This window comes from Mastigoproctus giganteus, chromosome 3 (genome assembly GCF_048544385.1).
Source record: "Mastigoproctus giganteus isolate SK-2022 chromosome 3, ASM4854438v1, whole genome shotgun sequence".
In the NCBI taxonomy this organism is placed as follows: Eukaryota; Metazoa; Arthropoda; class Arachnida; order Uropygi; family Thelyphonidae; genus Mastigoproctus; species Mastigoproctus giganteus.
The window spans coordinates 216,893,687-216,919,033 of record NC_143577.1 but is presented as its reverse complement, the minus strand read 5'-3'; the positions used below and the strand labels follow the sequence as shown (position 1 = coordinate 216,919,033).

At 37.4% G+C, this 25,347-nt stretch overlaps 1 protein-coding gene across 1 annotated transcript in view; it reads right to left on the bottom strand.

Annotated features, from left to right (window-relative positions):
- Window positions 1-521: 521 nt before the first annotated feature.
- LOC150088715 (putative tRNA (uracil-O(2)-)-methyltransferase) overlaps window positions 522-25,347 on the bottom strand; it is an 84,727-nt gene continuing 59,901 nt past the window's right edge. The window contains exons 10-13 of the mRNA XM_090370291.1: window positions 14,654-14,770; window positions 4,022-4,222; window positions 1,191-1,245; window positions 522-534 (exon numbers count right to left, since the gene is read on the bottom strand). Coding sequence (XP_090226417.1) covers window positions 522-534; window positions 1,191-1,245; window positions 4,022-4,222; window positions 14,654-14,770 — 386 coding nt within the window. The remainder of the gene's footprint in view (window positions 535-1,190; window positions 1,246-4,021; window positions 4,223-14,653; window positions 14,771-25,347) is intronic.

The window sequence follows — 25,347 nt, the reverse complement described above, 5'->3', positions numbered from 1 at the left end:
ATTAGGTCTCCCCCTCTCTGCCGGGTCTCTCGAGTGGCAACACATCATACCTTAAGCCAACCATTTCCGGCCCGCACCACGAGGAAATCGAGCATGCCGCACTTGCTCACTGGGCGCTGGGAGGACACATGGAACCAGCACTCCCAGATCGCTTCGCGAGCCATCCTATACTAACCCACCCATCTAAAAAACTTAGAAAAATTGGAAATATAGCATCATACAAAAAACATTTAAGATAAACAGCACAAGGAGACACAAGGTAAACATTCACTTAATAGGTGGCTGTATATATGTAAATAGCTATCCCCTAGGACAATACCCTAGAAAAGGTATTGTCCTTATTGTCCGGCGCTCCCACCTGACAACCCTCAATTAGGTCTCCCGGGTCTCTCGAGTGGCAACACATACTTTAAGCCAACCATTTCTGGCCCGCACCACGAGGAGATTGAGCATGCTGCACTTGCTCACTGGGAGGACACTTGGGCCCAGCACTCCCAGATTGCTTCGCGAGTCATCCTATACTAACCCACCCATCTAAAAATTAAAAATTAGAAACTAGAAAACTTAGAAAAATTGGAAATATAGCATCATACAAAGAACATATTTAAGATAAACAGCACAAGGAGACACAAGGTAAACATTCACTTAGTAGGTGGCGGTATATATGTAAATAGCAATCCCCTAGGACAATACCCTAGAAAAGGTATTGTCCTTTACGTTATGCGTTATGCCTTAGAAAAGCTATACCGGCCCAGTCCAAGGGATAGCAATAACAAATTCATGTAAATAGCAATAGCAAATTCATGAAAATAATGTAAATGAACAACATCCTTCCATCATAAAATCATCCTTTTCATCAAAACATCATCATCGATAATATTCACCACGTAACTTTCTAATACATCGGGCTTGTATATACATAAAACACATCATTTCAACTCGGAAGAATTACCCCAACCTCAGCCCTCCCACCCCCGGCAAACGTAAAAATCAACCCTCTCATGACTTGCAAATATATCGCCCTACAGCAATATCGACATCACGCCATAACAAACAATAGGCGTGTCTGCGCAATAAAAACTGATTGGTCAGTAAAACAAACAGAGAGCGGGACTAACCATCTTTTCTGACAGACCACCACAGGACAGATGACTGTAAGTAAAAACCTTCTTGCTTATTCAGATACTTACGTGTTGGGCTTTGTATCACCTTTACCAGTGACACATGTAATTGCTGATTCCGATTCTAAGATTAAAAATATTTCTAATAAACTGAAAAAGAAAACGATAAATTGAATTAAAGTTTATCTAAAATCAATTAATTAATTAAGTACAAAAATATCACTAAAAAGGCAAAACTGATAAAGGGATAACAGAAATGGGTAGGTATGAGACATTCCTTTAACCTGGCTATCGATCCGCTCAAAATCTGGCTATCGATCCGACTTCAGTTGGTCATCTACCCGCTACTTCAGCGGGTAGATGACCAGGTAAAGGAATGTTAGTTGACATTGATTTGATGTTTGTTTGAAATATATATAATATTAACTTCATTTATTATTATTACCATTACATGTAGGAAGAAGTTAGACTACACATGCTAACTGGTTTTCCTGTTCCCGATACACCTAAATACCTATATAGATAATAAATAAATTGACCAAAACGAAGAAATTTATTCAATTAACCAGTAATATATCAAGCACGTATAATGTCAAATTGCCATATGACAATAGCATCAACATAGCAAGTGATAAAGAAGAAATAATCACATAGGCTTTAATAATAAAAAAACACAATATATATATATATATATATACACGTAGAGAGAGAGAATTGGGTCTGACAGGTAGAAAATTGAGTAGGGATGCCACAAAATAAAATAAATTACTTAAGGGTGCCGTTATTTAAAAATGGTTGAAAACCACTAGTATAGGTAATTTAAAATTATTTTTTACATTATTACAGACCTTAGAATGTTAACACAACACTTATACAAAGATTCAGATATTAGATTGATTAAAGAATGGAGAAGGTTCAACAGCAGTTGCAAATTGTTTTAATTTAAATGGAGCTACAGTTAGGACAACTAAAAAAAAAAAAAAAAAATGAAGAAAAGATTAGAATGAATGTGTCACAGGATCTTCCACAAGTTCAATGAACACATCCTACATATGGGAGACGATGGAGAAAGCATTAATGATATGGATAGAGGATAACATCCAAAAGAGAATGCCCTAGATGGCAATGCAATAAGACATAAAGTTGTAAGAATTTTTAATAACTTTAAGTGTATCCGACAGTCATCTGCAAATCAGACAACTAGGTTTTCTGGAAGCAAAGAATGATTTGAGAAGTTTAAAAAAAGGTATTCATTACATAATGTTAAAGTCAAAGGTGAAGCTGCATCAGCTGATGAGAAGACAGCTAAAGAATTTCACAAGAGCTAGCTAAAATAACTGTGGAGGGTTCAAAGGAAATTACCAGTTTATTGGAATGCCAATAAAAAAGCATGAGTTACAGCAAAAATATTTAAGGACCAATGTTTTGTTCCTGACACTGAAACATGTTAAGAAAAAGAACCTGAGCTTCAAAATTCTTTTATTGATAGACAGTGCTCCAGGACATCCGACAGATTTATATCACGAAAATGTGGAAGTAATTTTCTTATCAACCAACACTACATCACTGATCCAACCACTTGACCAGGGTATTATTTCTACTTTTAAGGCATACTACATAAAACGAATATTCCAAAAAATTTTGGATGAATTGGATTCTGACAATACACTTAGTGTCAGCCAAGTTTGGAAAAAATTTACAATTTTAGATTGTGTGAAAATAATAGCGTTCGTGATATAAGATTATCAACTTTAAATGCCTGCTGGAAAGCTATCTGACCAGAGGTGTTTTTGAGTGGTAATGACATTCCACCAATAGAGAATGCATATTCTCAGAGTATAGATTTGGCAAATCAACTGGGTGGCGAAGGATTTGATTCCTTCTGAAATTGGAGAATTGTTGATGCACAGAGAATTTAACGAAGATGAATTGGTAGAAATGATCATCAATTCCATATCCAGTGACTCTGAAAGTGATAATGATAACCCAGCTTCAACACAATAAGCAAAGGGACTCGAAATGGCTAAAAATCTTGAAACTTATTTCCTCGATATTGATCCAAACATGGACAGCAGCTTGATTAACATTTTATTGAGCTGATTCCTACAATCTTTTTGGAAAACAAATTCGAAAAAAATTCTGAGGTGGAGGAAGTTAGCAGTAGTGACAACTTTCAACTGAGAAGGAAGAAGATTGTTTCTATGCAGTATTAAAAAGCGAAGAAGATACAGAATAAACTGTTGTTTTCATACATTTTGAAGGTTTCGCACCTTCACTCTTTTTTTACTGTACCCCATTTATTATCCTTACATTTTTGTTGTGTATCTATACAAATCGACAAACTTGAAAGCCTGCTTCAATAAAAAAACTAGAGATGCCTGCCTTAAAAAGATTCCCAGAAATTATACAGTCAGAGACAATATACAATCTACTGTGTATATAGAAGGTTAGGTGTATTTAATAATGTTATTTCAGTTCAAATCAGACATCATAATTCTGAAATATAGCAAATATAGCATTAAAAACTTAACTAACTTTTATAATTAAATAAGTAAAATAAATTCCTGTTTATTCTGAAGGTGGCTGAGGCCAGAACAGTTTACATATTCACTGTGGTTATATACATATTAAATTAAGAGCAGCCAGAACTCTGGTTGCCCTTTAATTTGTCCAACAGTTCAAAATGGACAGCACTTTTCATTGCAGTGTACAGATTTGAACTCACAACCTCCTTACTTGTGGCTGCACATGGTAACCACTGGATTACAGCCAGTAAATTTTGAAACAAATGTGATATAATTTTAAGAAGACTGACTGCTTTTTTTAAATTATTCAGAATTATTAAGAATACAAATGTGATTCAGTAATGCTATAATTTAAATGATCTTTTTTCTTACTACCTTTCTGAAGAATACCTGAATACTCATGTATATAAGTACAATGATCTGATGACAGAGGACAGCCTTGAGGATGATGGTTAAAAAACCAACAGTGTTTTACTTTAAACTTTGGGCGGTTCTTTTTTCTCTCTTTTCTCTTCCTAACAGGTTTTTGCAGTTGATCTTTAACAGGGAATGTCAGTGTTACCTGACCTTTGTTTACTGTAATAAGATAAATATTACATGTTATTTACCACATTGCTTTATACATGGTAGAGAGTAAAATCACATATAATCTGAGACCTCAAGAATGGACAGTGATAGAAACAGAAAGTTTGTTGCAAGTGCAGTATACTTTTTAATTTTGAAGAGCAGGGGAGAGAAAGCTTTAAAATACAAACAGCAAAAACAATCAATCATAAGATTGTAGAGCTGATTTCTTAAGAAATATTATTCTTCAGCTGGAACTCTCACAGTATCCAGCTGAATTAATATAATATTTATATTAACTGTTATACAACTTATAGTTGCTATGCCAACCAAAAGTATCACTATCCACCCCTATCATTATCCATATTCTCGAGGTATTTGCTGACTATGGACTTTAGTTTCTACCCTGTATGATATAATAATTTCAGTAAACATTTTACTGCATTTTTATTAAGAATTTAATAATAAAAAATATTGTTTTTGGTTTCATATCACAAAAAATTGGACACAAAAGAGCTGGTCTTTTGAATGCACCATTCTATAATAATCAGGGTAATTAGCCTAATTATAATAATTAACTGATTTATGTCAACTTATTTCAAAGTAAACCCAGTAAATATTATTTCTGAATCTCAGAGATTATGATGTTTAATACTTTCAGTCACATCTTTTCCAAATAGGTGATAAAGACATTTCAAACTATGTGAAGCCACATGAAATGACATGTTTCTTGTAAGATTTCTTTAGAAAACAAAACCATTGGATTCAATAAGCAGAAATATTAAGTGCAGGATGAAAACAATATTTGCCCAAGTGATATACCAGAAAATATTTCCAAGGTTTTTTCTCTTTTCTTCAATAGTTTACAAAACACTTGCAGATCAGAGCAGACACAGACATCAACAGAAACATAAACAGAAGTTGTTTCCTACTGTGTGCCTGTTCACCAGTAACTCTAACTAAAAATATGCACTTCTTTCACAGAACTCCATGATAGAAGTGTACATAATTTTCAAATATTTAGCTATATGTCTTGATGCTCATCAAAAATTATGAATTAGAGAACCGTCAAATGATTTTATTAACTTCACATATGAACTATGTAATGGAGATATAATCTCCATTACATAGTTCATATGTAATGGAGATTATATCTCCATTATAGTTCATAGTTCATTAATCATTTATAATGAAGTAAAATTAGTATGTATGACTGCTCACAGTGAAAGACATGCTTCCCAGTTAATCTAATCTAAGTATACAAAACTTCATATATTTCAACCTTTTATCCCAAAATGAGGCCTATTTACAGATGGAGGACCCTAAAATAATTAATAATATCATAAAGGTTAAATGATAATAACTAATAATTAATTCTAGTTAGACATCTTCACATTGTGGTTATAAAGTATAGTGCAGAGTAAATTTTATCATAAGTAAAAAAATAAAAAATAAATCCACAAAATCTGTTAACAATCAAAAACAAGTTAATGAAAAGATAATTCCAAGGAACATCAAATGTCAATAAAAAAAGAAGGGGGGACATTCTGATATATGAACATCTGAATATCTTCTGTAAAAAATCTAATTGGACTGGGTTGTCACTTAGTAATATATATATATTTATGAAATTCTCAAACATGAGAGGTATTAGAACCTATAGTACTTAGTACCATGCATGCATGGGTCGGAGGTTGAGAAAACAAAAGGAGATTTGTTGACACTAGACTTGAACTTCTGTAGACTGTAATTTTAAGGAAATACGTATGAAGGAAGGTTGTTCCAGAAAATGGCAGTTGAATGAATAAACAAGAAATATGAAAGGCTGGTTCTGTGAGTTTGAAGTTGGACAGTAAATGGATGTGGCATGTGTTCGGACTGTTTTAAAAGAGAGAGTGGGAATTACAGAATCCAATTCAGAAGAACAGTGCCCATGGAAGTATCTGTACAAAAGGAATGCAGCAGAAGAAACAGTACATCTATGAGACAGGGAGTGGAGAGATTGTTAGAGATGAGTCATTATTTAACCTAACTGCCCTCTTCTGAATGGAATCTAGAAGCCTCAGAGAGGTTTTGGGGACAAAACCCCAGATATGGGAACAATATTCCAAGGTAGGGTGGATTTGCGATTTGTACAGAGTGAACAGCTGTTTGGAAGAAAAGTAACACCGAGAGCAAAAGAGAAAACTAAGTTTTTTAGATGCAGAGGAAGCAGTATTTGTAATGTGCATGTCCCAAGAGAGATTAGATTGGAAGTCAGGGTAATCCCCAAAAGAGATATATCATCTTGCCTAGAAATCGGAGTGTCACCAAAGGTAAGCGTAGGAGCAGAAGAATCCTTTTTTGTGAGATATAAGACAGGACTGAGTTTTAGAAGGATTGAAATCAACTAAGTTGTCTTTGCCCCACTGGAGAATTACCTGGAGCAATTGGTAACGGATATTCGAGAAGTTGAAGCTGATTGAGCAGGGTAAGCTTTCTCAAACTGGAATGCAATGTGCTATCATCGGCAAAACTATGGATAGGATATCCGGTCAATGGAAGAAGGTCATTAATATACAAGAGGAAAAGAACTGGATCTTGGGGGACACTAGCATTAGTGGAGAAGTTAGAAGACAGAGAGCCATCTACCATCACCCTCAGTGAGCATTCAGAGAGAAAACTGGATAACTAATTACAAAAAACAGTTGGGAAACCATAAAATGGAAGCTTGTTTAGAAGACCTTTATGCTAAACATGATCGAAAGTCTTTGAGAATGTCAAGAGCAACTGCATCGGTTTCACTGACTTTTCCACTGAATTTGTCCATAAATGGGTAACATAAGCGAGAATATCACCAGTGAATCGACACCAACAGAATCCATACCGCCGATCGTTGATCAGACGGAAGGTTTCTAGATAGTTTAAGAGTTTGAGGTTAATCGATTTCTCCATTACTTTAGAAAGAGTAGAAGTAATTGCAATGGGATGATAATTGGATGGGAGGGATTTGTCATCCTTTTTTAGGAACCGGCTGGATATGAGCAAATTTCCAAGCAGAAGGAAAAACACCTCTGGAATAAAAAAGTGAAAAAAATGTAGCAAAGAACTGGAGTAGTTGTTGTTATTTGGTTTTTAGGAGCATTAGCAACTAAGGCCATATTGCTCCGGGGATATGCGGTGGTCATTCCCTGACCTTTCCGCATCCTCCGTATTTGGTGGCTCACGGGCTCGAACCCCGGTCTAATCAAGAAGCATTTGTTACGCACTGCTGCTCCTGACCACCTGGCTATGGAGGTGGTCAGGAGCAGCAGTTGTAAGTTATAACAGTTGTAAGTTCAGGAGTGCAGGTTTTGAGAACAAGCAGCGAAATACCATAAGGACCTGAAGCTTTCTTAGCACCATGATTCATAAAAATCCTTCTGACATCCTTTTGATGGAAGACAATAGGAGGCATTGAATGGAGTGTGTTGTGAATGGTGGGAGGTGTTTTACCAGTGAGTTTTGATCATTAATACATGAGTTGGAAGAAAAATGGGATGCTAGCAGGTCAGCTTTATCCTTGGCTGAAGTGGCAATCAAACAGAGGTGTGAGCAGAGATGGGCAAAAGTTGCAGCCAATAGCTTTGGCAACAGACCAGAATGCTCGGCTACCATTAGGGCAAGAAGCAAGTTTTCTACTCTTAGCCTGCTCAAAATCTAGTTTGAACTGATTAATAACTGATCTACAATTGTTGCGAGTTTTGGTGCAGGCAGAAAATTAAACTAAAGAATTGGAAACAAGCCAATTACGATATGCAATGCTCTTCTCTTGAACAGCCTTAGCACATTTATTGGAAAACCAAGGTTTAGATAAAGGATGAGATTTTAAAGTAGAATGTGGAATAAAGGATTCCATTCCTACAAGAATAATTTCACTGACACGATTTGAGCAAACGTTGACATCAGAAGTTTTAAAACAGTAATCCGACTAGAGAAAAGAAAATAAATCTCGCAGATCATCCCATTTTGCATTCTTGTAATGCAACAATATGAGGTTGGGAATAGCCAAGAAATAAAGGCTCCATTGGAGAAGAGACAATCACCAAGTTGTGTTCTGAGGTGCCTAAAGGACCACTCACTTCGACCGTGTACTTAGAAGGGTTGTTTCTGAGAAAAAGATCAAGCTTGATGGTTGTATGGTTAGGATTGTCCAGTATTCTGGTAGATGAATGAACAATCTGTGCAAGATCATTAGTAATAGCAAAAGCCTCATTATCTGACCAGCTGGGTTGGTGTGACTATAAAATGGAAGCCGGCTGAAGTTGTGAACATTAAAATCACCAAGGAAAATTAACTCACTGTTAAGGAAGTTGGACTGGAGAAAGTCTAGTTGTAAAGAGAGGAAGTAGTCAAAGAGTTCCAAGTGATTGTGATTAGTGGAGTTGGGAGAATAGTAGAGACAATAGATGATTTTGACAGAATGAGGTAGAGAAGATTGAAAAGAGGAGATTCCAAATTACCAAGTCTCTGAGAGGGGAAATTGGATTGGACATATGCACATGTACCACCTTTGAGGCAAAAGGAATCATGCTGTGAATAATCTGGTGACTGAGAAGAGCAGTGGTTGAATCAACCTATAACTGTGAGATTCTGTCTGAAAAAGTACATGGGGTTTGGCAGACTGTAAGTGGAAATGGACATCATTGAGATTAGAACTGAGACCACATATATTTGTGAAATGATCTAGGAAGTTTTTGAGAGGTTTAGATCTTTTCACAGATACGTTTGCTCTATTAGTTTGACAATTCACGGTGTATTTGATAGTATGAAAAAGTGGGAGGGTAGGGGACATGCTGTATGAAGTAATGAAATTTTTGGATATGGCATACACATGGTAAGAATATACCCAGATCCTTGACATAACATGGACTCAACAATGCCTCTCCATACACACTACTCAGATTCTCTCCAGTCACTATCTGGCAGAGTAGAGGTAGCAAGATTATACACTAGCTGATCTGGAAGCCTCCTAGAGAGTTACCAATAGGTTCGGTCTGGTGTACTAACTAGTGGCCAGCCTGCGAACACTGTTTTAGAGCTGTACCCTCGAAATGTAAGGAAATTTGGATCTCGCCATGGTGTTCATTGTAACCTCAAAAAACATCAATCATACTGCATGATGGAAGAGATGGGGAAGGGTTGACCGGGACTTTAGCTCTGGAGACTAAACATGGGTTCCACTACTTCAAGCCTCCAATAAGCAAAGTGGTGGTATGAAAAGGTAACCCCATGGTGTGGGATTGATTTTCATGTCAGCCTTATAAAGCCATGGATGGGTCTATAAAGCAGTTGTAGAAAAATTTTGTTACTTTCACTTGAATTAGAACTTTTTTGGACTAACAATTTGGAATGCTGCAAAAGAAATATTTGTCTGCCGATAAGTTTATATATTCTGTGATTGATATCATTATTGTTGCATTTGTAGGCCTAATGAGTGTATAAGGAAACTATGGACTGAAGGCTATTTTAATGTAATATATACAAAAAGGTATAATTATTGTTGTAATATTTTTAAACGTATCGGTAAATTTGTAAAATACTTACCTTTAATAATATTAAAATTTCATTAGTTTATCCTGCTGAATTTATGAATAACTTCTGTATATACACATGAATTTCATCTAGCTGACTTGCCCTGTTTCCCACTGCATCCTCCAACCAGACCACTATTTTTTTTATACGTTGATCACTAATTGTCAATAACACTAGAGTCGTTTAAAAGGTTTGTTTATGAATTAAAAAAGGGGGGAGAGACTGACAGAGAGAGATTATAAAGATGAGACCATATGGGTACTTCGCAGCTGTGTGAAATTAAAAGAAAAGTATAAAAAAGTGCATTACAGTAAACCCCCGCTATTCGCGGGGGTTACGTTCCTGAGAAATGCCGCGAATACAGAAAACACGAATACTGAGTCATGGCTCCCATAGTAATAAAGGGGTTCCGTTCCAAAGTATGAAATATATAAGAAAAACTAGTCTAAAATTTTGTCTATTTATGTATTATATGTACCTTCATAATATGACTATGTACATAGATAGTACATAGTGAAATGCAAGCATATGGCATCGAAATGAAAATAAGAAACAATTTAATATTAAATGTAATATTTATTAGAAATTTCAAACCGGCATCTTTGCTATAGCTAAAAAAACTTATCCCGCCAGTGCTATCAGCCATTTCGCTGAAGTGTTGATAAAGGAGTTTTGCCTTTTCACGAATGATGAGTGAACTTAACGGAATTTTATTTTGAGTTCGGTCTTCTATCCACAGATTTAAAGCCTTTTCCATTTTTTCTAATTTAACATCACGTGTTACAGAGCAGGGGCTTAGAGGGGAACAGGTATCCTGTGTGTTATCAGACACTCAGCCTAAAACACTGATGGATCCAATATCTCTCTATTACAGAAGATTTAGGAGAAGTCCGGTTGGCCTGCCTCCCTAAAATCCACTCATGCACACCTTCTCGATGGTAAGCCCTGTTACGTCACTTAGGTGGCAACGAACGTGTAGAGTGGTTCTCTTCAAGACGCCTGGTCAGCGTGAAGAGGAAAAGACCAAACCCTCCAGCAATGAGAGCACAACAATACAAATGGCCCTCAGTCCCCAGCAGCTTTCACTCTCCCTCTTACGGCAGCGAGAGGATCAGAGTGGAAGCAGAGGGTGCTAAGAATCTCTGGGTACGACCAGGCTGCCATGCACGGAAATTGAACTTGGCCTGTTATAACGTACGATCACTCATCGGTGAAGACAGGATATTAGAGCTGGAAAAGGAATTAGAAAATGTGAATTGAAATATCATCGGTTTGGCTGAAACAAGAAGAAGAAATGAATCACTTATAAGTTTATCAAGTGGAAATCTGCTGTACACCAATGGAAACAGTGAAAGGAGTGAAGGTGGAGTTGGGTTTCTGGTCCATAAAGATTTTAAAAACAACATTTTGGAATTCAAAAGTACATCACCAAGGGTGTCAAGACTAATATTCAAGATTTCTAAGAGGTACAAGCTAAAGATTATAATGATTTATGCACCAACGTCGAGCCATGATGATGAAGAGGTTGAAGAAATGTACACTGAAATTGAGAGTCTTCTAGATGAGCAGAAAACCCACTACACTATTATTATGGGGGACTTCAACGCTAAGGTTGGAAAAAGGCAAAACAGCGCAGAAAGAGGAACTATAGGAAATTTTGGAATTGGTGAAAGAAATAAAAGAGGTGAAAGACTTGTGGAATTTGCAGAATCTCAAGGACTGTCAGTAATGAATACTTTTTTCAAGAAAAGGGTGAACAGAAAGTGGACATGGAAGAGTCCAAATGGATTAACAACTAATGAAATTGACTTCATCCTCACTAACAGAAGATATATTGTGAATGATGTTACCGTCCTGAATAAGGTAAATGTTGGAAGTGATCACAGAATGGTAAGATGTACACTTGATATAGATGTAGGAAAGGAAAGGAAAAAACTGACTCGAGTAAATAATACAAAGGTCTTTGAAATAACAGAGGAAGAGAAAAAGCAGTATGTACTGGAACTTAAGAACAAGTTTGAGCTTCTGCAGACTGCTCAGGACCAAGATATCGATGAGGAATATTACAACTTTCTGAAAGATAAAGCCCAAGAAACCTATAGGGAAACAGAAATCCAAAGAAGAAAAAATTAGTCAAGAAACACTTGTCATGATGAACCAAAGACGACAAACGAAGAACAAGAAAAACACTGACAGGGAGAAAATTGAGTATACTGAGTTATGCAAAGCCATTAGAAAGAGACTCAGAGAGGACATAAGAAGATTTAACACAAGAAAAGTAGAACAAACATTAAGGGAAAACAAAGGATTTAAATCAGCAGCCATGAGCAGTAATACAGAAAGACAAATGATACTGAAACTGAAGAATAGCGATGGTGTACTTATAAACAGCAGAGAAGGCATAATTCAAATAGCAGAAGACTACTATAGAGAATTATACAAGGAGCAAGGGAATGATACCAGCAGTGGGGAACATGGATTGCAAAGTAGCAACACATATGACATACCCGATATTCTTCCTGATGAGGTAGAACATGCATTGAAGAAAATGAAGAATCGGAAAGCCCCGGGGGAAGATGCAGTTATTGTAGAGTTGTTAAAATTGGGAGGAAGAGACATAACACAAAAACTGGCAAGGCTCTTCACAAAGTGCATTAGAAAAGGTGTGATGCCTAAGCAGTGGAATAATGCAATCATAGTTTTGCTGCATAAGAAAGGAGATAAATCAGAAATTGGAAATTATAGACCAATTAGCTTGTTATCCCATATCTACAAGTTGTTCACAAGGGTCATTACTAACAGATTAGAAAGAATACTTGATGAGAATCAACCGAAAGAGCAAGCTGGCTTTAGGACAGGATTCTCAACTATGGATCACCTTCACGTAATATCACAGCTAATGGAGAAAGCAAATAAATATAAAATACCATTATGCCTGGCATTTGTGGATTATGAAAAGGCATTTGACTCCATACAGCATAAGGCAATGTTTCAGGCACTGGAAAGACAAGGCATAGATACTCCATATATTATGATTTTGAAGAAAATATATGAGAGTGCTACATCCTTTATTAGACTAGACAAAGACAGTAGCAAATTTAAAATCGAGAAAGGAGTTCGACAAGGAGACACAATATCTCCGAAGCTGTTTACTGCTGCCCTTGAGGAAGCTTTCAGAAGATTAGACTGGTCGCAGAAAGGAGTCAATGTGAACGGAGAGTACCTAAACTATTTACGATTTGCAGATGACATTGTGGTCATAAGCCACGATCCCAAAGAATTAGAGGAAAATCTTAATCAGTTATGCACAGTTAGTAAGTATTTTGGACTAAAGATGAATATGGCTAAAACAAAAGTAATGATGAACAAGTATGCCACGGAAAGGGAAATAATGATTGAAGGAGCAGTAATTGAAAAGGTGGAGTCATATACTTATCTGAGACAAGTTATTAGCTGTAATAATGATAAATGGCTGGAAGTCAAGAGAAGAATAAATTTTGGATGGATAGCATTCAGGAAATATAGTCACATACTGAAGAGCAATATCCCAGTTTGTCTGAAACGTAAAATAATGAACCAATGTATACTCCGCACCATGACTTATGGAAGTGAAACTTGGGCACTCACCAAAAGAATGGAAGAGAAGCTAAGAACTACACAGCGAAGAATGGAACGAATTATATTGGGAATCAGACTGTTAGATAAGAAGAGAAACACATGGATTAGGCAGCAAACTCAAGTAAAGGACATTCTTATCAAAACTAAAGAACTAAAATGGTCTTGGGCAGGACACATAGCTCGAAGACATGATGACAGATGGACTAAGAAAATAACAGAATGGTACCCAAGAGGAGCTAGAAGAAAACCTGGAAGACAAAGGTGGAGATGGATAGATGAAATTCATGAGTTTCTGAGTAGTAAATGGATGGCCAGTGCTCAAAACAGAAGGAACTGGAAAGTTGCTGGAGAGGCCTTCATCCTGCAGTGGATTGAAAATGGCTGATGATGATGATGATGATGTTACAGAGCAAATTTTTGAAGCAATTAGTGCGTTTTCACTGACACTACGGCGGAAAGAAGTTTCTCAGTTCTTGATTGAATTCAATCCTATTTGAGAAATACAATGGCTCAGAAACGGCTCTCATTACTAGCCCGAATATTAATAGAGAAAGGAATACTTGTTGATTTAGAAAGAAAAAATGAATTGCATGACATGATTTTAGAAGAATTTGCATTAAAACCAAGACGATTAGAGTTTATGTTCAAATAGGTGAGTTAAATTATTTCTTATTTAATCCATAATTATTTATTTATTGGCTGAATCCAGAGAATGGTACCCCTTAAAATATGGTGACAAGAAGTGGGGGAAGGCAATGATTGACAGGCTGTGACTCCACCCACTCATGCGGTTCTCCCTCTTCGCTTCAGGCGGCTGTTACATATCAAACACGCAGTCAAAATCTGAATTGAGCACAAGTAGACTTGAAAAGTTAAAGTTGCCACTGATTTAAACACCGCACAGTTTCTACAATAGTGCTATACTTGCTTTAAAAACTGAAATTAATCTTCACAGTTGGTTCCTAACCTTTCATTATTCAAAGTGCGAATAGCCAATTTCAGGCATAAGTGCAGAATATTCCAAGATTTCCCCTGCATCTTGCAAACTAATCTTGAAATATACAGTTCATATGCATGATACACTACACTGCCATTTCATGGCCCTAATTGCCTTAATGCTAAACAGACAAACTAAAGAACAGGTTAAAACTAACTTGCACTTGTAAAATTCTACTTTCCAAACTCATTTACAAGTCATGCAAAAAAAATTTCATGGCATTACAGAAAAACTACACACTCTTTTACAATATAACATTTTAGCTAAACATTTACCTGTAAAAATATGTTTATGATTGTGCAACAATGTTTGCAATCCTCCACACTGCTGTTTAAGTTCTTGTAATGAATTTTGATCCAATTTATCCACTAAATTTTTTATTGTCAGCATACCTGACAGAAGAAAATTTAAATTTATAGTGATATACAATAAAAGTACACAAGTTACGTTTCAGCAATGTTAATTTTTAATATAAACTTATATTTTAGGTCTTAATTTTAAATAAAAAAAAATAATGATCATAGAAGTCAAAGTTTACCTCTGTCAGATTACTTTAAAAATAGATAAAAACATAAAAAATTATATGAAACAAAGAAAGTTAAAAGACATCTAACATACAGAAGAATAAAAGCATGTTAGTTGCAAAATTCAAGAAATGTTCATTGATTTTTAATTTATTGTAATCCAAATGGCTTTTACCCATTACTAGGTTTGCAGGCATCAGTTTTATATCTCCTCTTTGGTTTATACTAACTGAAATAAAAATTATTATTATTATGCTATATAATTCTAATATTGATCAGGTGAGTTTTTTAGTTCCTTAAACAAGAGCTTGTTTTCTTACCAATTATTTGTAAACAGTACCTCCTCCCAACAAAAATTAAGTTGATGCACATTAGCACAAATTCAATAAAGCCTGCTTAAAGTCCGTTCCCTTCAGTTTTTTGGATTTTATAATTATTATTTCTGAAGAGTAAAACCATTAAAATGTTGAAAAACAGTTTGCTTACTTCACTGGTTATAAGATGAGGCCTCATACAGGTTTAAGTTGCAAACAAATATATAACAGGGCAGTTTATTTCAGCTATATACTATCATCAATTTTTAACAAGAAACAAAAGCAAAACTTCTACAATTCTACAAAACTTCAGTTCAGAATCTACAATTCTGAACTGAAGTTTTTTTAGTAAATAAAAAGAAATCTGGTACATTAAAATTTGATCATGGAGTATGTCATATATATGAGTAATTTACTCTCGTTCATTAAAGAGAGTACAAGTAAAAATATATTTGACATAGACCACATTTTAGGACAAGAAACCATCATCTGAACTAAGTTACCGAAAGACCTGAAATTTTACCATTAGTGGTAGGCAAGCTTTCGTGAACTTAGATCTGGAACAGGAAAAGTGCTTTTACAGCTGGTGATAATAGCAGTTATCACAGGCCAGTTGTAATGAGCTCTAGTCTTCCAGTAACATAATTCAGTAATATCATCGACCTATAACACAGATCTACTTCAATACAAAAACAGCAAACAGCCAGATTTTGTTCTTTATTTACTAAAAATATTCTAACTAGAGAAATGGATCAGAAACATTAAAAATTTATTTGCATGAATAACAGTACATATAGTTAGGATCAAATGGCCCAACCCATAATGTTTTTATGGCTTATAGCAATAATGAAGTAATTGTTCAATCTTTCAAACAGTATAATTTCTTTTATGGAAGGAACAATAATACCTAAATTCAAGTTTTGAAAGATGCATTTTTTCTTTTTTTTAATAACTACTATCATTGCGAATATAATATTTTATTTTTGCATTGCTAATAATATTATGGATCAGAAAAAAAAAATAAATAAAATACAGAAACTAATAAAGTTAGCATTAGCATTATTAGAGGCAGATGATGCAAGAAAGCAAGCTTAAAAAGCATCAGCTAAAAAAAAACAACTTGCCATTTCACTCATCCATTCGCTCCATATGTTTGTCTAGTTCTGCCTTGAATTTATTTAAGCTGTCAACTTCTACAATGACAGATGAAAGTTTGATCCAGCAATCAACCACACACTGGCTAAAGGAAAATTTTCACACATCTATTTTACAACTGTCTTTCCACAATCTGAATTTACGTCCCCTCAGGCGATTAATCTGGGCAAGAGGAAGAATCTCATCAGCACTGAGCTTGCCCATTCAAGGCCTTATACACTTCAATCAGATCACCTCGCAGGTGCCTAGTCACCAGACTCGTTGCAAATCTTAAGCCCTTCTTCGTAAGAGCAAGCCTTTGTTCCAGCAGTTCTACATCCTTCTTAAAATGAGGCCTCCAAACCTGTATCCAGTACTCAAGGAGTGGCCTGACCACTGCTTTATACAAGGGGATAATCACCTTCTTATCCCTGCTAGAAAAATTCCTGTACATCATTGACAAGACACAATGAGTTACTCTTGCAGCCTGTCTGCATTGCTCAGAAAACTTCATATCTGACTCCATGGTTACCCTCAGGTTCTTTTCATTCTCTACCACCCTGAGTGTAGTACCACAGAGTTGATATATTACTCTGGGGTTACTGCTACCCATATGCAGTACTTTACATTTGTCAATATTAAACTTCAGTTGCCACCTCTCAGCCCATCTACTCAACATTTCTAGATCCCCTTGCAGTAGTGTACTGTCATTAGTGTCATTAACAACCCTGCCAACCTTTGTATCATCTGCAAACTTAGACATTAAGCCTGATATACCTTCATCAATATCATTAATAAATATAGAAAACAACAATGGACCCAACACTAAACCACGGGGGACTCCACTAGTAACATCAGTCCATGAAGAGCAGTGTCAATTTATTACCACTCTCTGCAGTCTCCCACTTAAACCATCCCTTTACCCATTGCAGCAATTTCCCTTTAATGCCATACTGCTCCTATTTGTACAGTAGTCTTCCATGTGCAACAGTATCAAAAGCTTTCCTAAGATCCAAGTATATGATATCAAAATTATTTTTGCATCCAGTTCCTTTGTGACCACATCATAGTATCCAATCAAATTGGTCAGACAAGACTTCCCCTTAACAAACCCATGCTGTGTCCGAACTATAACGGAAGTGTTGTCTAGATAATCCTGCAGTTCTTTAACCAGCGCATCCACTAATTTCCCTGGAACAGAAGTTAAACTAATAGGTCTGCAATTACATGTCAGTCTTTGATCCTCCTTTGTGAATTCGGGTTACATTTGCATATCTCCAGTCCATGGGTACCTCCCCTGAGTCCAAGGAAGCTCTCATAATTATGATTAAGGGTTTGCTTACTTCCTTTGCTGCCTTCTTTAATATAACTGGATACATCCCATCCACACCAGGTGCCTTTTTTATGTTTATCTTCAACAATTTCTCCTCCACTTTGCTTTCAGTTATTAAAAAATCATCTGACTCACTACCATAGTTTAATACACCTCTGGTATTTCCCTCCCTGAATAACTCCTCATGTGTAAATGTAGATGCAACATAGTCATTCAGTTTGTTAGCTACCTGAGCAGGATCATCAACAGTTGAACCAACGATATCAAGTGGACCAATCTGATTCATCCCCTTCCTTCTAGAGTTTACATAAGTAAAGAACTCTGCAGTTTTTCTTTGCATCCTCTGCCAAAGATTTCTCGTAATCAGCCTTTGCCTGCCTAACCCCTTTTGTGACTCAATTACAGACCAGCTTATATCTTCCATAGTCTTCTGTGTCACCTGTTAGGTGACATGCATGGGATACATACAAAGCATTTATATGTATCCCATGCATTTTTCTTCTCTGCCACATGCCTCATTGGTTCATCTGACAGCCATTTAGGCCTAAATCTTGAACAATATTTCTTAGTTGGTATGAAAAGCCTAGTATCTTCCAAGATTAATTCTTTGAATGCTTCCCATTTAGAATTTGCTGTTGGTAACATCATCAGTTGGTCCCACTGCATAGACTTTAAAAACTGCCTCGGCCTTCCATAGTCAACTTTACGAAACCAAAAACACTTCCCTTTACCTCTGATGGTAGTTACCTCTTTGAGTAAATTCCACATCAGCACACTGTGATCACTGCCACCTAGTGGCTCCTTTATCTGCAGATTCTTAATGCATGAAGAATCACTACCGATAATCAGATCAAGAGTATTACTACCTTTGGTTGCCTCCTGAACATGTTGCTGTAGGAAACAATCATCCAAGAAATCTACAAAAGCCTTGCTAGTGTGCGAATGACCAACTCACAAGTTCCAGTCAATATCTGGGAAATTAAAATCCTCCATTATAAGACGATTCGATTTACCGGCCCACTCTATTTTTCTGTACAGTTGTTCATTATACTCATCAGAGTCATTAGGCCTACAACATACTCCTACTCTCAATTTTGCTTTCCCAGTGCTTATTTCACACCAAACTGATTCAACACTGCACTGTTCACCCATGTGAACTGGATGCACTTCCTTAGATTTTATGTATTTCTTAACTAATAGTATAACCCCTCCTTCCTTCCTATACACATATTGTACTCCCCAAATTCCAATTTTGCATTCCTTATATCTGTGTGATACCACATCTCTGATATCCCAACAAAACTTCCTTTGATATTTTGATCAGCACCTCAAATTCATCAAATTTATTTACCACACTTCTAGCATTGGTGTACAAGCAAGTATACATGCACCTGGTCTTATTCTTAGCTACCCTAACACATCACATGTATTTACTTGTTCTGCAATGACTCCCAGCAAAAGTTAGAAGATCATTCATAAATTATATGATTTGTAACTTTCTGAAATCCAGCACAGCTACTTAATGATCTAACACCATTTCATTAAATCCTGATCTACAAGTAATTCTTCAGTGGGGAAAAGAAAACTCTGTTAATTTCATTTCTAAGATCCAGCTTTTGCTCTCATGTTTATTTTCAACAATACTCAGATTTCTAGATCAGATCACATATCTTTACTGGCAATAACTCTAACTGCTAATCTTTCTTGGCATACTACAAATACAGAACCTGACAAAAAATTACTTACTTGTAGTATTTAGAGAATATAACAGATTGAAAATGTGTATCTTCTGCACTTGCTTGCTCACAGAACAGACATTAAAGCATAAGGTTAATCTGTTTTCTCTGTTTACAGGTATACCGACTATGACTAAAGAAGAAAGTGTTTCCACCATGAAAGATGTGAGCGACAAAAAGTAATAAGAGTTTTTTCAAGGAAAGGTGAAAGACTAAATCAATCAGTAATCAGCAGCAGAACTGTGGTCAAAATTTCATACTAAGTGATAGCAATTGGCAACAGATATCACATCTAGTAAAGAAAAAAAGATTTCAAACAGGAGCTGCTGAAAACAGTTAACAAAGACCCTCACCAACCAATTCTCTTCACCATTATAAAGAGAACTGGTTGGTGACTGCATAACATGGATATTTGGAAGAGGGTGTCCTGAAAAAGATCAATATTAACAATTTCACATATAATTTCCTGACTAATAGTGGCTAAAATGCATAAAACCAGGACTGTTGATAACTGGAAAACTGTGATTTGGTATGAATCCAAATATTTGACTATAACATAATGAAGTCAGGCACCAAATTCAAAAGAGAAGCAATGAGACATTTCATCTAGACTGTGGGCAAGGTATTGTACAAGCTAATGGTGGGTCCCTGATGTTTGAAATATTATGAAGCGGATCCCATATTTCAAATACCAACTAAGGTGAATAGCAGAAAGTTGGCAAAAATTTGAGGGATACTGATGATTTTGATACTCCCACATTCCAGAATGACAACTGCCTTGTTTCCAGGGCCTCAACTGTTTTAAACCGAAATGAGGAACATAAGGGAATGTAGGCATTTAAATTGACCAGCCAAGCCGCCAGATTTAAATCTGGTGACTGGCTGGTCAATTTAAATGCCCTACCATTGTGACTTGACCTGGCAGAGGGTTGATTGTGATTAATAGTTAAGTTCAGATTGGCACATCAGAAGTGGGGTACTGCAAGAATCAATTCTGGGACCCCTGTTATTTCTCATTTTCAAAATGACATTGATGGAGTGGTTGGAGTAATGTCAAAATTTGTAGATGATGCGAAGATTAAGAAAGTAGTTAATCACCAGTGCAAAGCAGCACTCATTCAGAATGATCAGAAAAGTGGCAGCTATGTTTTAATGGATCAAAATGCAAGGTTAGGGAATAGCAACCTCAATATAATGTACACACTTGGTAGGTTTCAATTAAAAACAAAGGAAGAAAGGGATTTGGGAGTTATGATACGTGCAGACATGAAGTTCTCTCTAGAGTAATGTAAACAGGGTGACAAGGAAGGTCTACGGTGTCCTATCAATGATTTATTGAACATATGCTTGTAGAGATGGGGAAGTCATAATTCCACTGCATAAGGCAATTGTAAGACTGCACTTCGAATACTGTTTCTAAGTACAGAGACTGCACCTAAAGACACCAAGTTTCTTGAAAGGGTTCAAAAGCAGGCAACCCACTTCTGAGATAGGTAAAAGGTGTCCATCAGAAGGAAGACTTTGAATATGTGGGCTGTAGCCCTGACAACTAGTTGCCAAGCCTTCAACTTGGCAACTAGGCACCTTATTGGGATCAAATTGAGACTTCCCAGTCTTCCCAGCAGACTTAGGGCGTACTATGGTACCTGCACATGCTCCGTTTCCTGTATATCAGCACCAGAAGTGGCTCAGGGCTGTACGACCTTAAAACGGTCATCCCTATCCAGGATAAAGTCTCAAACATTACATTAATCCTACAACCCTTATCCCTATTCAGGCTATGATCACTCAAGAAACAAATCCATAGATTCTCCAGCCACTTCCAGTTCCAGAAACCCTCTACCTTATCTGTAAATACAGCTCCTTCGGCAGTTATCCCATGCCCGGTTTACCAGGCGACCCTGAGACATTAGCCAACTTAAGCGCCCTGCTATGTTCCCCCAATCTATAGCGTAATCTGTCCTTAGTCCCACCTATGTAAAATCCCCCACAATGCAGACACTGAATTTTGTAGACGACCCCACTGTTGTCCATTCCCACAACAGGGTCTTTAACTGCCGCCATCACCATGTGCAGCTTCCGACTTGGAAGCAGCACACAATGTATTTGGTACGACCGTAAGATGTGTGCTATTGGTTGCAAAATGCCCGGATAGTAGGGAATGTATGCAGTGGTGGAGCCAAGTACCCCTTCCTCCCTCTGAGTACCATGTCCACAACAAACTTCAATCACATTCCGGGAGTATCCACATCTCACAAGGTCGGCCATGATCCATTTAATTTCTATCTCCCTATCCTCTGAGGTAGAGCAGTGCGACCAAGCCCTGCTCATTAAAGCCCTAACTACACTCTTCTTATGACCTCCAGTCTGGGCAGAACCGAAATGAGTATACTGGGCCCGACACATCTCCTTCCTAAACACACTTGTTTTTAATTATCAGCCCACCCTGTAAATCCAGTCATCCAAAAATGGCAGAGCGCCTCCCCACTCGACCTCGGAGGTAAACTTTATAAAGGGGTTAACCACTATTAAGCCAATTGAGAACCTCTGGCCCACGTCCCCTACGTAGTATAGCAAACGTATCGTCCACATTCCTCTTCCACGCAGGGGCAGCGGACCTTAGCGTCCTATCCTCAAATTCTTCCATTGCTAAATTAGCAATGAGTGCGCTAATAGATGAACCCATAGCCACACCCAGGATCTGTTGATACATCACACCTGCAATTTGGTCCTTGAGATTGTCACAGACATTCTCTCAGATATGCCAGACAAGCTGCACTTGCTACCTGGGAGTCTAAAACGCAGATGGAACTGATATTTGAGTGACACTCAAGTCAAGTGGACCTAATTTCGGCGAAGTCCGGATGGTCTGTGACAGCCAAATCCTCTGCTTGCACCTTCACGATGGTGGGACTGTTAGTAATCCTGGGTAGACCCTCCATGCACAAGTACATGGTGGGTGACCACCCAGGTGTGAACCAACATAAGCAGGGGTCGAGGTGTGGCGCCCACACGACATAGAGGAATGCCGCCCCTCTATGTTACCAGGCAGTACTAGGTGGTAGATGACTCATCAACCGGTGCAATACCAGCACTTTGCTTATTGGAGGCTTGAAGTGGTGGAACCCATATTTAGTCTCTAGAGCTAAGTTCCGGTCAACCCTTCCCTATCTCTTCCATCATGCAGTATGATTGATGACTTTTGAGGTTACGATGAACATCGTGGCGAGATCCAATATTCCTTACATTTTGAGGGTACAGCTCTAAAACGGTGTTCGCATGCCGGCCGCTAGTTAGTACACTGGACAGAACCTATTGGTAACTCTCTGGGAGGCTTCCAGATCAGCTAGTGTATAATCTTGCTACCTCTACTCTGCCAGATAGTGACTGGAAGGAGTCCTAGTAGTGTGTATGCGGGGAGCATTGTCGAGGCCACGTTATGTCAAGGATCTGGGTATATTCTTACCATGTGTATGCCATATCCAAAAATTTCATTACTTCATACAGCATGTCCCACCCACTTTCTCTTACTATTGATTACACCATGAATTGTCAAACTAATAGAGCAAGCTTATCTGCGTAAAGATCTAAACATCCCAAGAACTTCCTAATTCATTTCACAAATATACATGATCTCAATTCTAATCTTAACAATGTCCATTTTCATTTGCAGTCTGCCAAACCCCATGTACTTTTTTCTGACAGAATCTCAGTTATCAGTTGATTCAACTACTGCTCATCTCAGATGCCCAAATTATTCGCTGTATGATTCCTTTGGCCTCAAAGGTGGTACTTGTGCATATGTCCGTTCTAATATTCCCTGTCAGAGACTTGGCAATTTGGAACCTACTCTCTTTGATCTTCTCTGGCTTAAAATCTCTCTACCTCATTGTGTAAAATTCATCTGTTGTCTCTACCATTCTCCCAACTCCACTAATCACTTGGAGCTTTTTGACATCCTGTCTTTACAACTTGACTTTCTCCAGTCCAACTTTCCTAACAGTGAGGTAATTTTCCTTGGTGATTTTAATGTTCACAACTCCAGCTGGCTTCCATTTTCTAGTCACACCGACCCAGCTGGTCAAGATGCTGAGGCTTTTGCAATTACTAATGACCTTGCACAGATTGTTCATTTACCTACAAGAATACAGGACAATCGTAATCATACAGCCAACACGCTTGATCTTTTTCTCATAAACAACCCTTCTAAGTACACGGTCGAAGTGAGAGGTCCTTTAGGCACTTCAGATCACAACTTGGTGACTGTCTCTTCTCCAATGGAGCCTTTATCTCATGGCTATTCCCAACCCTGTGTTGTTTGGCATTACAAGAATGCAAAATGGGATGACCTGCGAGATTTCTTTTCTTTTCCTTAGTCAGATTATTGTTTTAAAACTTCTGATGTCAACGTTTGCTCAGATAGTGTTAGTGAAAATATTCTTGTAGGAATGGAATCCTTTATCCTACACTCCACTTTAAAATCTCGTCCTTTATCTAAACCTTGGTTTTCCAATAAATGTGCTAAGGCTGTTCAAGAGAAGAATGTTGCATATTGTAATTGACTTGTTTCTAATTCTTCAGTTTCATTTTCTGCCTACACCAAAGCTCGCAGCAACTGTAAATCAGTTATTAATCAGTCCAAACTAGAGTTTGAACAGGCTAAGAGTAGAAAACTTGCTTCTTGTTCTAATGGTAGCTGAGCATTCTGGTCCCTTGCCAAAGCTATTGGCCGCAACTTTTGCCCATCTCTGCTCCCATCTCTGTCCAAACCAGATGGTTCTGTTGTCATTTCAGCCAAGGATAAAGCTGAACTGCTAGCATCCCATTTTTCTTCAACTCATATATTAATGATCTTGGTAAAACACCTCCCACCATTCCCAACACGCTCCATTCAATGCCTCCTGTGGTCTTCCGTCAAAAGGATGTCAGAAGGATTTTGGCGAATCTTGATGCTACGAAAGCTCCAGGTCCCGATAGTATTTCTCCACTTGTTCTCAAAACCTGTGCTCCTGAACTTACTCCTATTCTATGCCGCCTTTCTTATTCCAAAGGTGTTTTTCCTTCTGCTTGGAAATTTGCTCATATCCAGCCAGTTTCTAAAAAGGGTGACAAATCCCTCCCATCCAATTATCGTCCCATTGCAATTACTTCTACTCTTTCTAAAGTAATGGAGAAATCAATTAACCGCCAACTCTTAAACTACCTAGAAACCTTCTGTCTGATCAATGATCGCCAGTATGGATTCCGTCAGTGTCGATCCACTGGTGATGTTCTGGCTTATGTTACCCATTTATGGACTAATTCAATGGAAAGGTTCAGTGAAACACAAGTAGTTGCTCTTGACATCTCAAAGGCTTTCGATCATGTTTGGCATAAAGGCCTTCTAAACAAGCTTCCATCTTATGGTTTGCCAACTGTTTTTAGTAATTGGTTATCCAGCTTTCTCTCTGATCGCTCACTGAGGGTGATGGTAGGTGGCTCTCTGAATTCTAGCTTCTCCACTAATGCCGGTGTCCCCCGAGGTTCAGTTCTTTCCCCCACTCTTTTCCTCTTCTATATTAATGACCTTCTTCCATTGACTGGAAATCCTATCCATAGTTTCGCTGATGATAGCTCACTGCATTCCCCTTTTCATTTTGAGAAACCTTGCCCTGCTCAATCAGCTTGAACTTCTCGAAAATCTGCTACCAATTCCTTAAATGCCGATCTTCAGATAATTCTCCAATGGGGCAAAGACAACTTAGTTGATTTCAATCCTTCTAAAACTGAGTCTTGTCTTATATCTTGCAAAAAGGATTCCTCTGCTCCTATGCTTATCTTTAGTGACATTCCGATTTCTAGGCAAAACGATATATCTCTTTTGGGATCACCCTGACTTCTAATCTCTCTTGGCACAAGCACATTACAAATATTGCTTACTCTGCATCT